This window comes from Crocodylus siamensis, chromosome 11 (genome assembly GCF_052110815.1).
Source record: "Crocodylus siamensis isolate JL-2025a chromosome 11, ASM5211081v1, whole genome shotgun sequence".
Classification (NCBI taxonomy): domain Eukaryota; kingdom Metazoa; phylum Chordata; order Crocodylia; family Crocodylidae; genus Crocodylus; species Crocodylus siamensis.
The window spans coordinates 66,821,851-66,835,536 of NC_143405.1; the positions used below are offsets into that span (position 1 = coordinate 66,821,851).

Genomic DNA, 13,686 nt, shown 5'->3' on the forward strand with positions numbered 1-13,686 from the left:
TTTTATTTTATGATTCCAAGCAGTTCAAGTATTTTAAAAAAGAGCTCTTTCTCCCCCTTTGCTCCCATCCTGTAGCAGGAGCGGACTTGATGATGGGACAGAAACGGATGCAAATGACACTTTTTTCACGTGGGCTTTCCCTGAGTAAGAGCTACATTCAATTCTGAAAGCAGAGGGGCCTTTCAGCCTTTACGCATCCAGTCATAACAGTTCTTTATGTGGGAATTCCCAGACTTCTGGTGCACAGCACCGCAATATCAATATAATAGGGAAGGAGAGACAATAGGAACTTATGCATTTGATAGGGGACCAGGCCCATGTCACAGGCTGCCCAGGCCTTGACAACAGCTGGAAGCCTCTCCTACAAGAGCACATGGACCAGGGTCCAAAGCCAGAGGCAGTACACAAAGAGTCGAGACTGGCAGTGTCATGGACACTGTGTACTCAGAAGTAAGACTCCACTCCTAGGGAGACAAGCTGCCTGTTACCACTTTGTGCAGGCAGGTTTCACCAGAGATTTATTCACTGTATTCAGGAAGGAGACATATGATGGTTTGGATTACGAGCAGTCTGCGCAAGGAGAAGTGACCATGTTACAACTAGTAGGAGACATCAGATACTAAGACAGACCAGAGGCTGCATTCTAGAAAAAGGCCACCAGCTCCTTCCTCCCCGAGTCCTCCATGCCAGCATTTTCTAAGTTTAGTTTCCCCTTCCCTTTTCTGATGCATCCCCCAAACAGGGCTTAGATAACAAATTCCACGCACACATTACCTTCCTACTGCATTCACCTCCCCATTGTGGGAAAAGTAGTCTCAAGACCCTAGTCAGCCCGCGTAATCTTGCCAGACAGGAGAGGGCTTTCTAAAACAGGGGCCAGTCACTAGGGAATTTTGACTTACTAAATAATGCCATTACTCTACTGCAAGAATCCTTCATGAGCTGGAACGTCCTACAAACCTGCTCAAGGCAGTTTTGTACTTAATGCATGCAAGTACAAATAACAGTTCTTTGCCTCTGCTCCCTCGGAGCACTCCAGTGCTGGCACACACCACAGCCGCACACCAGCTAGCATTACGCCTGGTTTTCCCACCAGTGTCCCACAGCTCGCCAACTGCTGCAAAGCGTTCGTGCATAACAGCTGTGCCATGCATCGTCACTGCCAGGGCTCAGTGCTCGTGCACCATCGTACTATCCTGCGATGTGTGGCCAGGAGAGTGAATGCAAACACAACAGTGTTGCTAGCGTGAATGCTCCATAATGCATCAACTTCACCCAGGCCAATAATAAAAACCTTCATTTTTCAGCACGGATCTGTGCAGATCTTCAGAATTCAAGTAGCTGGCAGTGTGGTCTATTGGATAAAGCACTGGACTAGGAAACCAGAAACCCCATTCTGCCATACCACTTCCAAGGTGACATCATGCAAGCCCCTTCTTCCTCTGTGCCTTGGTTTCCCCTTTTTGTGAAACTGGGTCACTGATACTGACCCACCTAATAAAGCATGTTAAGAGCTCCAAAATAAAAAGCAAGAACAGGGTGTATTATCATCAGAGAGGGGCACAGTGCATTTAAGTCTCACCATGCAACCTGCAATTACCCCAGACACAAATCTAAACCTGCAATTAGCAAACCATATCCACCAGATCCCAACGACTATGGAGCAGGCAAGGACAAGTCGCAGTACTTTAATAAAGCAGATTTGAAATCAGCTTCCATAACCCACTAAACAGTCCAGGGGCGCTCAATCCCTATCCTCAGGGCCAAATTTGTCCCACAACTGTGTCATCTGGCACATGGGGTTCTCTGCAGGTCTGAAAATGTGGCGGGCGGAGAGGGGGTAGGAAACTGTGGCAGTTAACACTGCCACCTCCCCTCACCACCAAATTTCTGAGCCCTGTGTGAACCCACAGGCTGGATCCAGTCTGTGGATGGACTGGGCACAGCAACTGAAACAGTCCATTCAAACCAATTTAACCTCTGCATAAACCAGTGACTTATCTTGGTCATTTATGGATACAAGCTAGGTCGTTTCAGGCAGGGGCAGGCAATTACCTCGGGCAGAGGGCCGTTTACTGAGTTTCGGCTAGCCATTGAGGGCCGCACGACAGGCAGCCCAGGGCAGATTAATATTAATTTTCTAAATTTTTTAGGGTCCCCGCAGGCCGGATACAATGGCCTGGTAGGCTGCATCTGGACGCCCGGCTGCATTTTGCCCACCCCTGATTTAAGCTGTCAACACAGAGACTCTGAACTGGTTTAACGAGCCAGACTTTGAATGCATTCGTTCGAAGCAGTACAGCTGTACTCACACGCAGAAGGCCTAAACCTAAGCTTTTTAGTGCTAATGGAAGCTTACAAAAACTCTGGTTACTCGAGGCACTTCTGATTCCCAGCCTAGAAGTTCTCAGCCTCTCTGATTCGGGGCACCTCTCCACAACGTCTTTGAAACTGGAGGTGCCCTGGTCAGGACCAGATTAACCCTTTGGTGGGCCCCAGGCAGACAAACTCATGGGCCCCTACTTAATACTCTATATTTATATTACTGTTTTTCACACAATAACTATACTATGTAAAATAAGCACAACTGGGCCCCTTCTTCACTGAGGGCCCTAGGCACGTGCCTAGCTTGCCTATGCGTTAATCTGGCCCTGGGCCCAATTGAGAAGCACTACTGTGCTGCTGCCGCAGCCAGGTCAAAGTGCCCCACGTGCCTTGCATGCAGCAGGATGGGGAAGGTCTTCGGCACACGTGCATGCTCCTGCCTCCCCCAGGGCTATGCAAGAGGCCTGAAGCAGACAGGGGTGCCCTCCCACTCAAGCTGCAGCCCTTCTCGGTCTGGCCCTGCACGGCGTCTCGCAGACAGGGGTGCAGCACAGGGCAGGTTGACCCATTCCATCCACCTCTGCTTCCAGGAGGAACATGGGGGAAGTGCTGGACCAGGAAGGGCCGTGGCCAGACCAGGACCTCCTGTCTGCTTTAGGCTTATCAGACAACCTAATGGAGGCAGACGCGCACACACGTACCACAGCCCTTTCCAGTCTGGCTGTGCACAAGGTGCACAGGGCACTCCTACCTGGCCAGTGTGGCTGTGATGGTGGTGCCCACACTGTGACACCACACACCCCTGCTCAAGCTTCTTCTGATGCAAGCCATTTGTGCCCCACCCCCCCCAACACATTTCCATCACTTTTGGAACACACATGGAAGCCACTTACTGGCTTGCTCCCGTCTTTCCTGAAGACTTTGACAATAACAGAAATGCTTCAAAAGGCTGTACTGGCTCTTTCAGGTTTACATAGAAATGAGTCACACCAACAAGTACCTGGGAAAATGGATGAGGTACATCAGAATGGCACTGCCGAGTTGCGACGATTCATTTCTTGGCCTGTTTAGCTCCAACCCCCCCACATGAACCAGCTAAGAGCTAATGGGCTCTTACTGAAAGAAAGTAGCTTCTCCAGAGGACCATGATCTGACCTGCCAGTCATAGCCCTGGGTCCCAAGCTTCTGTATCAAAGGTCATTTATCACGATGATTTCCATGTCAAGAGCCCCTATTCAAGAGCCCCTTTCCTTTTTTGGTGTCAGCTCTGCAGCAGAGAGCAGATCAGGCTGGCAGATGCGAGTTAAAGAAAAAAGAGGCTCACGGTAGGGTATTTTGGGGAATAGCTCCTTCTCTCTACAGTGCACTCCCGTGCCTTAGCCTTCCTATGGCCACGCACTGATTCTTCTGCTCATTTTTATGATGGTTGATGCGGACTATCATCGCCACATTTTTTAAACCTTTCTGTACATTCCAACTGACAGAGGAAGGGCTTTCAATTAAAATGTAATCAAGGACCATCCTCACCAAGAGGCTGGATCCCATTCCAGCTGCTGGCACCTCTGTTCTCAAATCTCTAGCGCTCGTCACAAACTTGTGCTGTGTCCAAAGCACTTTGGAAACAAAAAAAAGCAACAACCACCACCACCTCTAACAGTGACAACAAACGACATTTCACAGATACACAGAAAGGCTACTATCAACCCAAAGTCGCACACCTGCCATGGTTAAAACATCTAGGATTATCAAGTTAGAGGCAAAACTACTTCTGTTTTTCTAGCATTTCCTTTGCGCGTTTGATGACATTTTGTGACAGGGATAGTTTCAGTGCTGCCCTGCAACTCGATCAGCATCTCGCTTCCTAAAAACACCATTATACACTGCTGAGAGAGGAAAAAGAAATGAGAAAGTGTCCTCACTATTCAGTGGAATCTGTCACTGAGGGCCACTGGCAAGCTGAAGAAAGAGCCCTAGCCTCAATTATTGCTTGTCAAGATCTGCATTATCCCAGCACTAAAACTCTGCAATCACCCACACTACAGGGAAAAAACCTAACATGAAACCAAGTAAGCCGGGCCCTCTGCCTCAGATGTCATCCTGTGATGCAGAGCACGCTAACAACAGGCCCTTTATAGTGAGATGCTCCAACTTCTGGCGAGCTGGCAAGCTGTAGCCGTGACCCAGGTTTGAGAGACCACTGGACTAACATACTGTACCAAGTTAACTTGGGGCTCCCAACAGAACTGCAGCAATTAAAAATCCACCATCAAAATCAATCAAGGGCCTTTTCCAGTGGTAACAGGTGATACTACATGCTTCACATTAACTGTTATAGTGCAAGTCCATTTAGAAGCTTTACACACCATCTTAAAGCTGCAAATAACTGAATTCCAGCCCAAGAACAGCCAAAGTGCTTCCAGAGTTCAGCTCTTCAGCCAAAAAGCTATATCCTGCTATAAAAGACTCTAAATCCCAGCATGCAATGAGACCGAGATGCCTGTATGGAGCATTACATGCCGGGAGCTGTGGCCTACATAGGGCACCCCTCCATGTTAAACTTGAGCAGCTACAACTCACTGCATTACACAAATTAGACTTGGGTCCAGACACATTTCTAATGCAACTCTCCTGGCTGGATCAGGTTGGAAGATCCCTCCTCCTGCAGCCAAATTGATTCTGCATACACATTCTCTCTGGCACAGCTACCTAAATGCTACGAAAGTCTGCACTCTCGCTATTTCATTTCTAGGGATAACTTTGATGGTGAGATTGCAGGACAGTCTCAGCCATTCATTCAGCTTTCTACAGCACTTAGATACTACACAAGCAAGTCCATGCTAGTGACTAGGAGAGTCACTGGCATGGAGGGGATCTGCTAATAACTAAGAAAGAATGAATAAAGTCTCACAAAAATATATTTTATCCACCTATTGATAAGCAGATCATGTGGTAGCAGTGTAATATAACAACTGATATTTCGTAATACATTTTCCAGGAGTAATGCAACATCATTACAACTTCCTACTATCATATATTTTCTGAGAAATGGACAGAAACTGCTTTGTATATGCAGATTGTGTGGTGTGACTGGGATGCATAAATTAGTAAATCTGGGTACTTACATTCCTTAAGGATATATTTAAAAAAATAAAAGATTGCTTGCTATGTTGAAACAATTTACATGCAACCGTATCACACCACCACCGAAAGGTGCCAGTGATTAGGGCTCCAGTGAACAGGATATGCCCGTTTATGAATATGTATCTAGACAGTATAAAAGCTCCTATTAGCTTACAACATCAACAGACAAGCAGGGAGAAAGGAAGTCCCCTAGTCTGTAAAAGGAGAAGTAAGGGCTGACCTATAAGGGGCAGGCAGTGCACAGCAAGCAGAAGCACAGATTTACACCAGCTCCCCTCCTAGACATGCTCATCACAGTAACTTGCCCCTCTCTGAAGCCACATCACCTTTCAGCCTCGCCTGCCAGCAAAACAAGGAGCACATCCACACCCACAGCGCTTCTCCCATGGCCGCACCCACTTTTCCCCAGCAGAATTAAAATCATCTCTGCCAAGCAGCACCCAGCACTAGCAGAGGCATGGGGAGACAAGTCTGTGCCTTCTGCTGGTGGCTGCAGGGCCTTCCGCAGGCAAGGCCTTCCCAGCACGCAGGGAGCTAGCTGCAGAGTGCAGCTGCCGCAGCCAGGAGGGGTGCGTGGATGTGCGTGCTCTCCGGCAGCTGTCGCCTGGCATCAGAGACAGGAAGTGAGGCCCTAGCATGCACCGAGAGCTCCGATGGGAAGCTAGTGAGTAAACAGTCCACTGTAAATTCACGCCCTGGCTTATTGCACACTAACTTCCCTGTGCAGACAAGCCCTGAGATGCAGATTAAGTGAACTGCCCAACATGGAGTTCCTGGCAGCCGCTGACCCTGAGCCGCTTCAATCCTAACACAGTATCAGACACCGGGCAGGCTAGCCTGCTCTCTTCCCACCCTTATATCCACTAATTCTATGATGAGAGCTTGGACTAGGACCAGGACCAGGACCAGAAGTCAGGGAAATCCAACCAGAACCGACTCCTATATATCCCACCCATCTTAAAAGCATCTGAACTCAGTACCTTCAAAAGAAAAGGAAGACACTTATCACCTTAGTAATGACTTGGGCAAAGGGCCATGGAGATTAAAGATGTTAGACCCTAGAAAGCTCTCATACTCTTCCATTAATCTGGGTGAGAGCCCAGTGGAACCGGGAGACATGTTCCCTACCCGTTGCCCAATACTGGCGTGGCCTCAAGCAGAGCCACCTCGTCTCCCTGTGGGACCCAAGTAGAAGCGTGCTTGTCAGATTCCACCAGATTCTTTTGCATTTCCTCACCCCAACACTGCACTGGGCGATAGGAAAAAAAAAAAAACCAAAACCCCCAATGACTAAAAATTCTTAAAGAGCAACACATTTCAGGTTTCAACAAGCTCCCTGACCCACACACTCAAACGTCAATCTTGAAGGCATTCAGAGTTTCCAAAATGATGCTTATTCACCACATAAAAAAAAACCAAAACCCAATGCCAGTGTCATACACAATCGTGACAAGGTCTCTGCAAAACCTGCTACTATGCTGTTCTGTATTGCCAAGAAATCGCCAAGTTCCACCTTAACTAAAACACCACTGTGTACAGCAGCATCCAGGGGAACACTTTTATTAAAATGCATGGTCTCATTCACTTCCTATCACTGCCCTGCAGTCTACACTGGCTCACTTCAGAATTCACGAGTAGTCTGCATAGTAGCACTGTAAACCATTTCTTGTACCACTCTTATAAGAGGTGAAAGACTGCCTGGTGGCTCAGCAAGACTGCAAGAGGCGGCCCTGCTCTCAGACAGCAGGGACTCTGCAGGACTAGCAGGAAGGAAGCATGCCGTTATGACCAATGCACTACCTACTGCCAAAGCATAGTGCAGTGCCCTTTGAGTACTCTTCCGGGTACAAAAACACTTTCAGGCAACAAGGCCATTCCACTGTAAAGCCATTTTCCATTAAAAAAAACTCAAAATTCTTTCCGGGCTGAGGTTTCTCACTTTTATCTTCACCCAAAAGAGATTTTGTTTTTAAGCCAGAAATCTAGCTGGTATGGGTCAAGGGTGGTACAGTGGAGAGACCACCTCTGTTCCAGGAGGAATATGACCCAGCTAGATTATCGACTTACAAAGATGGATTTGGCACAACCCACAAGATCACTTCAACAATTTTGTCTCCTTACACGATGCTTCAGCTTCATGAGGATTCCTAAACATACCTTTCCCAGTGGCAGGTGCAACCCCACATCCTTCTTTCTTTACTTCACCCCATCCTTTCACCATGCTGAACGCAAGAGACAAATGCACAAGAAGGTGTTTCTCCTCCCCCACCCACCACATTTTCATTCTCTCAAATATAAGCACATGGAAAAGTGTAGTTGTGGACCATTTTATCTAAATATTTTAAAACACAAAAAGCTGGAACTCTAGATTCCCACCATGGTAACTCAGAAACACTGTAGATAGTTTATGGCATTTGTAGTGCCAAGCTAGCGTTAAGGTTACTTGTAGGCTTCCACTGTCACTTCTTTTTTTATTTGCTGCAGATTCTTTCTTTGGGCCTCTAATTTTTCAGCCTTGGTCTCCTCTATTCAGCAAAGTCCAAGAAAAATTTATTCAGGCATCTTAAGTCACAGGAAAACCCCACTTTTAAAATAACTGAAAAATGGATTAACAAAAATTTCCAGACTTAAGTTCCCATCCTCCAAGAGGCTAATCATCTTTGCTACATTATAGCAAAAAATAAACTGGGAGCAGCTGAAAACCTGTTTCTCACTATGCTCAGTGGGCCTTAGCTGTGATTTCAGCAGCTCTGTAAGGCCCACCCCTTTTGTGAGCTCAGGAAGGGGCCAGGAGAACTGCACATTCTCCCTGCTCAGCAGGGAGAAGGGCTGCTGCTAAGATGATTTGCTGCAGGAACATTGGAGAGTTGCCACAAAAGCAGCAAAATCCTGGTAAAAACAGCAACTTTACTCAGGAAAAAAGACAACCAAAGATGTGAAAAGTTGTAGATCACTATTTCAAGGTACTTTATTTTTGCAGCATCCAGTACTCTGTACATTTTAATAATTTTTCTTTAAAGTATCATTTTCCCACTGCCAAGATACAGCTGTTCCTACAAACCCAAATGTAGAGAATGGTCTCTGGGGAAACACCATGAGCAGAGAGGGTGCTATGAAGCTAACTCTTATCATGTCCCACTGATGCAAATCAAGCATGAACTTTAAAAGTCCATGTCAGCCTTAATAACCACAAGGATTTTTACTCAACATATCAAGGAAACCAAATGGAAGAGCTGTTAACAAAGTATGTTTATTTAAAGGAAAATAAATCCAAAGACCGAGGAGCTGAAATTGTCATGTCTTCAATTACCCATATCATATACTGTATATTTAAATGTATGTTCAACACTTATTAAGTGGTTCACAATCCTTTTACGGCACATACTCGGACTTGCAGACTTAAAAACTCATCCTAGCAAGATCACTTAGGTTATGCATTTAACGAAACAAAGAATAAGTGAATACAGTGAGAATGCACAATGAAACAGTGACTTCACGGAATGAACTCCGACTTTTGAATCTCCTGAACTTTGTACATTTTAATGTTTGCATCACTATAATACCTTAAAGTAAAGCTACCAGATTAATTTTAAAGAATAATTTTAAGTGTATAAAATAAAAATGCTGATTTTAATATCTACTCCACTGCATTTCTCTCAGATTTGACAATGAAAGACAGACTCTGTCAGACTCCAGTTCATTTTATTTTCAGATGCTCTTGTACCACCATGTTCAATATTTCACAGAACATTTCTATTGGACTTGTTTCCCAAAAGTTTATTTGTAAAAAGTGTAGACTTAAGTGAAACTTGATCAAAAAGACTTTTTTTTAAATTGCTACATTAACAAATGGTTTTCCATGCTGGCTTGAGTTAAAACACTTGCCTCTCCAAATAGGAGTTGAGTGGAACTGACAGCTCCCTGTAAAAGGGCATTGAGTACACACAGGAGGCACCAGTACCACCTCGGGCTGTAACCTGGGATACTATTCGCTGAGCGGGGAGGCATTCACATCAGCTCCAAGGAAAAGACAACCCAGGGACCGTCCCTTTGGACAGGATGCAGCAGCAGCCTCCTCCCCAGCAAACACTGAATTAACGCCCCATCCTGATGTCAGGGGACTCTGTAAACAAAGGCTGACTTGCGGCCATTGAAGATCCCTTGGCATTTTTGGCGAGACTAAGGTTAGTTCTGGTGGCCTGGGCAACTTCTAAATTGAGCAATTACCGCTGACATGTTGCATGTTGAACAACTGTCATGTTCCATGGTAGAGGTGGCTGCATTTCCATTAAGGAGATTAATCCTTTTTCTGCGCCCCCCCCCCCATTTGGGGATCCACAACACCCAAGATATGAAATCACACATACCAATAATTAATTATCTAATGCTTTAGCTTAAAAACATGATTGCTGAGTCAAAAAATGTATGTAAAAGTTTGAGATAAAGATGAGGAGTTTGTTTAACAGTATTGGATTAACCTGATGTTTTCTAGGGAAAAAAAAAAAAAAAAGAGAGGGAAGGGCTATCTTTTAACAGAATGAACCAGATGTTTTTTCAGTCCAGGAAGAAGTTTCAACACTACAGCATTTCTGCTTTGCATAGTCTCTCTCCCTCTCACTTGGATTACGTGAGTGAGTTGAGCTACACTACTTTTTAAAACGACTTAATTGGAGCAGGTTTACAGCTCACTAATTCAAGAGGGTGCCTCAAAATCCAGAACAGCTAGATTGAAGTAGCCAAGAATGTCAGTTTTTTCTCCTAAATAGGAAATTCTATCAACATCAGATAGGCAGCACGTGGGCTGCAGCCGATGGACACCACAATGCAGGCACAGACCCTACAACCTGCGCCTAGACCCAACGCCAGAGCCAGCTGTGGGGCCACTTTCCAGGTTCCTGCAGGAGGGAAGAAGGGCAGCTGCTTGCACATTTCCCTTGCAGCCCATAGCAGAAGGGAAGCACTTCCCACACACTTTGCCAGGTGTCCAACTGGAGAAAACGCAATATGCTGTGGATTGTGCTCAGGACCCAGCAAAGCCAGAAAAACTCCTTTCAACTATATTCTGTTGCCAGTTCCAAAGTTGAGCTAGGCCATCATTTTGACTGTTCTCTAATCTGTGAATGGAAAATCCCCTCTCAGCATTAGCAGGCCAGTGTCTGTGACACACACCCACTGCACACACCAGAAATGCCAGTCAATAAGGTAAACGGGCCCCAGCCAATGGAAAGGATGCACAAAGAATAAGGAAAGCATCTGGCTCTACGGCCGATGGGGAAGGAGACGGGGGTCAGGCACAGACGGCAACCCCAGATCAGAGGATACAGCCCTGTTACAGGACAATCACAAGCACAGTCACCTGCTTCTGCACAGGTGGGAAACAAGGTCCAGGCAGCCCCCTCATGACATCCCAACCCCAGTGGCAAAAAGCAGCGGGACCCAGATGCACATGCTCATGTTTAGGGCTGCCAAAATGCCCTGGAAAAAGCCAAAACCCTTCCCTGAGCCTGGACCAGCCATCTCCCAAGCACAGCACTAATGGAGGCTGCTCTGCCGTCCCTCCCTGGAGATAGCAGCCAGCACTACTGAAGCTTCTCACATAGCAACCAGAGCTCGAGAGCCGAGTGCAGCTGCTGTCGCTGCCTCCAACACTTATCCACAAGACCCAGAGCAAAGCGACACCCTGCTTGCTTCACGTCGGTGCTTGGAGCCAGAGGACTGGCAGCAAAATGACTTTCTGGGCCAGATGCAGAGAAATTCCTAGCATCCTCCTAGAGCTTCCCCTAGTCCTGCTCCAGGAAACAATCACCTTTGTCTAGCCTTGAGTTTTAGCTCCCCCTGTTCAGTCTGAAATACGCATTATTTGAAACACACGTTCGCTACCAGAAATCATGATCCTTGAGACCCATCCCCCACGAGAAGAAATCAATTCATTCTCCTGCCCACAGCCTCTGCCTGAGTGAACCTTAAACACTCCAATTACATAATGGGCCAGGGAGAGACTGCAGGAGGCCACTGCAAGGCCTGCAAAGAGCCATTATCTCCTTAAAGCAGAATTGGCCTCTGCAGAAAGCTGGAAGGATCCCAACAGCATATTTTAATCACCATACAATGACGTCCCTGCACAAGACTATCTGCTGTCTGTTGAGAATCCCCCTCTGCACAGATTCTCCCTATTTGGTAGCACAGGGAGCCTCATCTCAGCTCCTTCCTCCTCCGGGAGGACAGGAACATGGGATCCTTCCCGCTTCACCAGCCAGCCGCTCAAAGGGCAGGGGCTACACGACAGCAGGGGCCCAAGCAGGAGGCCATGGCCCCAAGGACAAGCTGCTTAGACACAGGGCTACAGTGACCTTGTCATGGCCACACGCTGCTCAACACAAACCTGCTGTACTTGGGTGCTGAGCCCCAGGCAGGCAGGAGAGCTGGGAACCCACCCAGCACAGCACACACGTGACACAACCAAATGCAGGAAAATCCGTGCTGCAACCACCAGCACCAGGCAAGACAGAAGAGGATTACTAGTGAACTCGCTGCACCGGCACCATGAGAAAGCAGAAAAATGCAGGTCAACCCCTCCTCCCCCAGACACTGAGGAGCGCGGCAGCTCGGGGCAGACAACGAGGAAGGGGGCAAGCTGCAGCTGTTCCAGCCCCAGCACCCATTTCTGGGGAGCAGCAGCTTACATCCAAAAGGGACTTTCCCACCAAGGAGGGCACTCCCGAGGCAGCCTGCCAGGAGCGCACAAAGCCCCGCGGCTGCCCTGCCAGGATGCAAAACACTCGGGATCCCCAGTGCTGACCCACCCACTCCACCCCAGCCACAGCTCCATGCTCAGGGCGGGCGGCGCGCACGCGGGAGCGCCATGATCCCCTCCACAGCCGCCAGCACCTCAGAGCCCAGGCAGGAGCAGGGAATCCCCTGGCTGGGTGCAGCCCCCCCCCCCTTGCAGCGGCCCGCTCCCCACCCCCACAGCTGGGCAACTGTCCCAGGTCAGCCCAGGACGACACTTCCCACATCCCCCCCAACCAGGACCCCCCCATATTTCCCCCCCAACCAGGACCCCCCCATATTTCCCCCCCTGGGACCTGCACCTCCCTCCCGTGACCAGGAACCCCCCTGCCGCTCCCCCCAGCCCGGACCCCCCCGAGTCCCGCACGCGCATCCCCGGGCCGCGGGTGCTCCCTGCCCCCACCCGGCGCATCCTCCGCCCCGGGCCAGACCCCCGCGCCCGCTTCCCCCGGCCGGGACGGCCCGAGCCCCCCCCGCAGTCCGGCCCTACCGAGCCCGCCTGCCCCGGCCGGGTCGCCCTGAGCCCTGCTGGGAACCCCCGGCCTCCGCCCCGGGATCCCCCGGCCCCGGCACACTGGCGGCGCGGCGCGTACCTGGGCGGCCCGGGCCGGGCCCGCGGTGTCGGCCCGGCGGGCGGAGCGCGGCCTGCGGCGCCCCGGCCCCTCCCCCGCGCGGCGGCTGCTCCCGGCCGGGCGGAAACGGCACTGCGCGCACGGGGATCCCCGGCGCCGGCGCCAGGGGCGCCCTGGGCCCGCCCCCCGACACTCGCCATTGGCTCTTGCGGGCCCCGGGCCCGCCCCCGCGGGTCGCCCGCCCCGCCCACGGGCACTTCCGATTGGCTCCCGCTGCGCCGGGCCGAGCCCATGCGCGCCGCTCATTGGCTGCCGCTCTCCCACTCGGCCCCGCTTCCCGCGGGCGCAGCGGCCTATTGGCGGCAGCGGCTGCCAGTCCGCCGGCCGGGGCCGAGGGAGAGGGGCGGCGCGGCCAGCCCAGAAGGCGCCGGCGGGAGCGGGGCGGCGCGCAGCGGGCCCGGCAGCTACGTGCAGCGGGGCGGGGCCGGCGCGGATTGGTCGGCGCCCGCACCACGTGGGGCACTCCCGCCTCGGGACGCGTGGCAGCGGGGCGGGGCCGAGTTGCCCGGGCGCTCGGCGCATGCGCGACGCTGCCCCGCCGCTCCCTGGCCCGCCCCGCGCCACAGCGCCCCGCGCGGCCGGGCGGCGCCAGTGCGCCAGGGTCCCGCCCCGGGCCGGCGGCGCGGAGCACGTGGAGCGAATGTGCGGCCTTGTCCCGGACCGAGCCGCTGTCCGTCTGGACCCCAGCTCGCTTCCGGAAAGGACAGCGGCGCGGCCGCAGGCAGGCCCGCGATCCACCGGAGACACGGGGCCCGGGCGGCGCCGTTGTGCTCGGGCCGTCGGCCGTCGCTACCCCGGC

The 13,686-nt window shown here is 50.6% G+C and overlaps 1 protein-coding gene across 4 annotated transcripts in view; it reads right to left on the reverse strand.

The window, feature by feature from the left end:
* The window catches only part of SETD5 (SET domain containing 5), an 83,279-nt gene extending 70,038 nt beyond the window's left edge, over positions 1-13,241 (reverse strand). Inside the window, exon 1 of one of the 4 annotated variants that reach the window (XM_090021658.1) lies at positions 12,849-12,987. Coding sequence is in view for 2 of the 4 variants with exons in the window: in XM_090021655.1 (XP_089877781.1) it covers positions 12,849-13,133 (285 nt within the window). In the remaining 2 variants the exon portion in view is untranslated. Of the gene's footprint in view, positions 1-12,848 lie in introns of all 4 variants that reach the window. The other 3 variants (XM_090021657.1, XM_090021655.1, XM_090021656.1) reach the window with 3 other exon arrangements.
* Between the last annotated feature and the right edge of the window lie 445 nt (positions 13,242-13,686).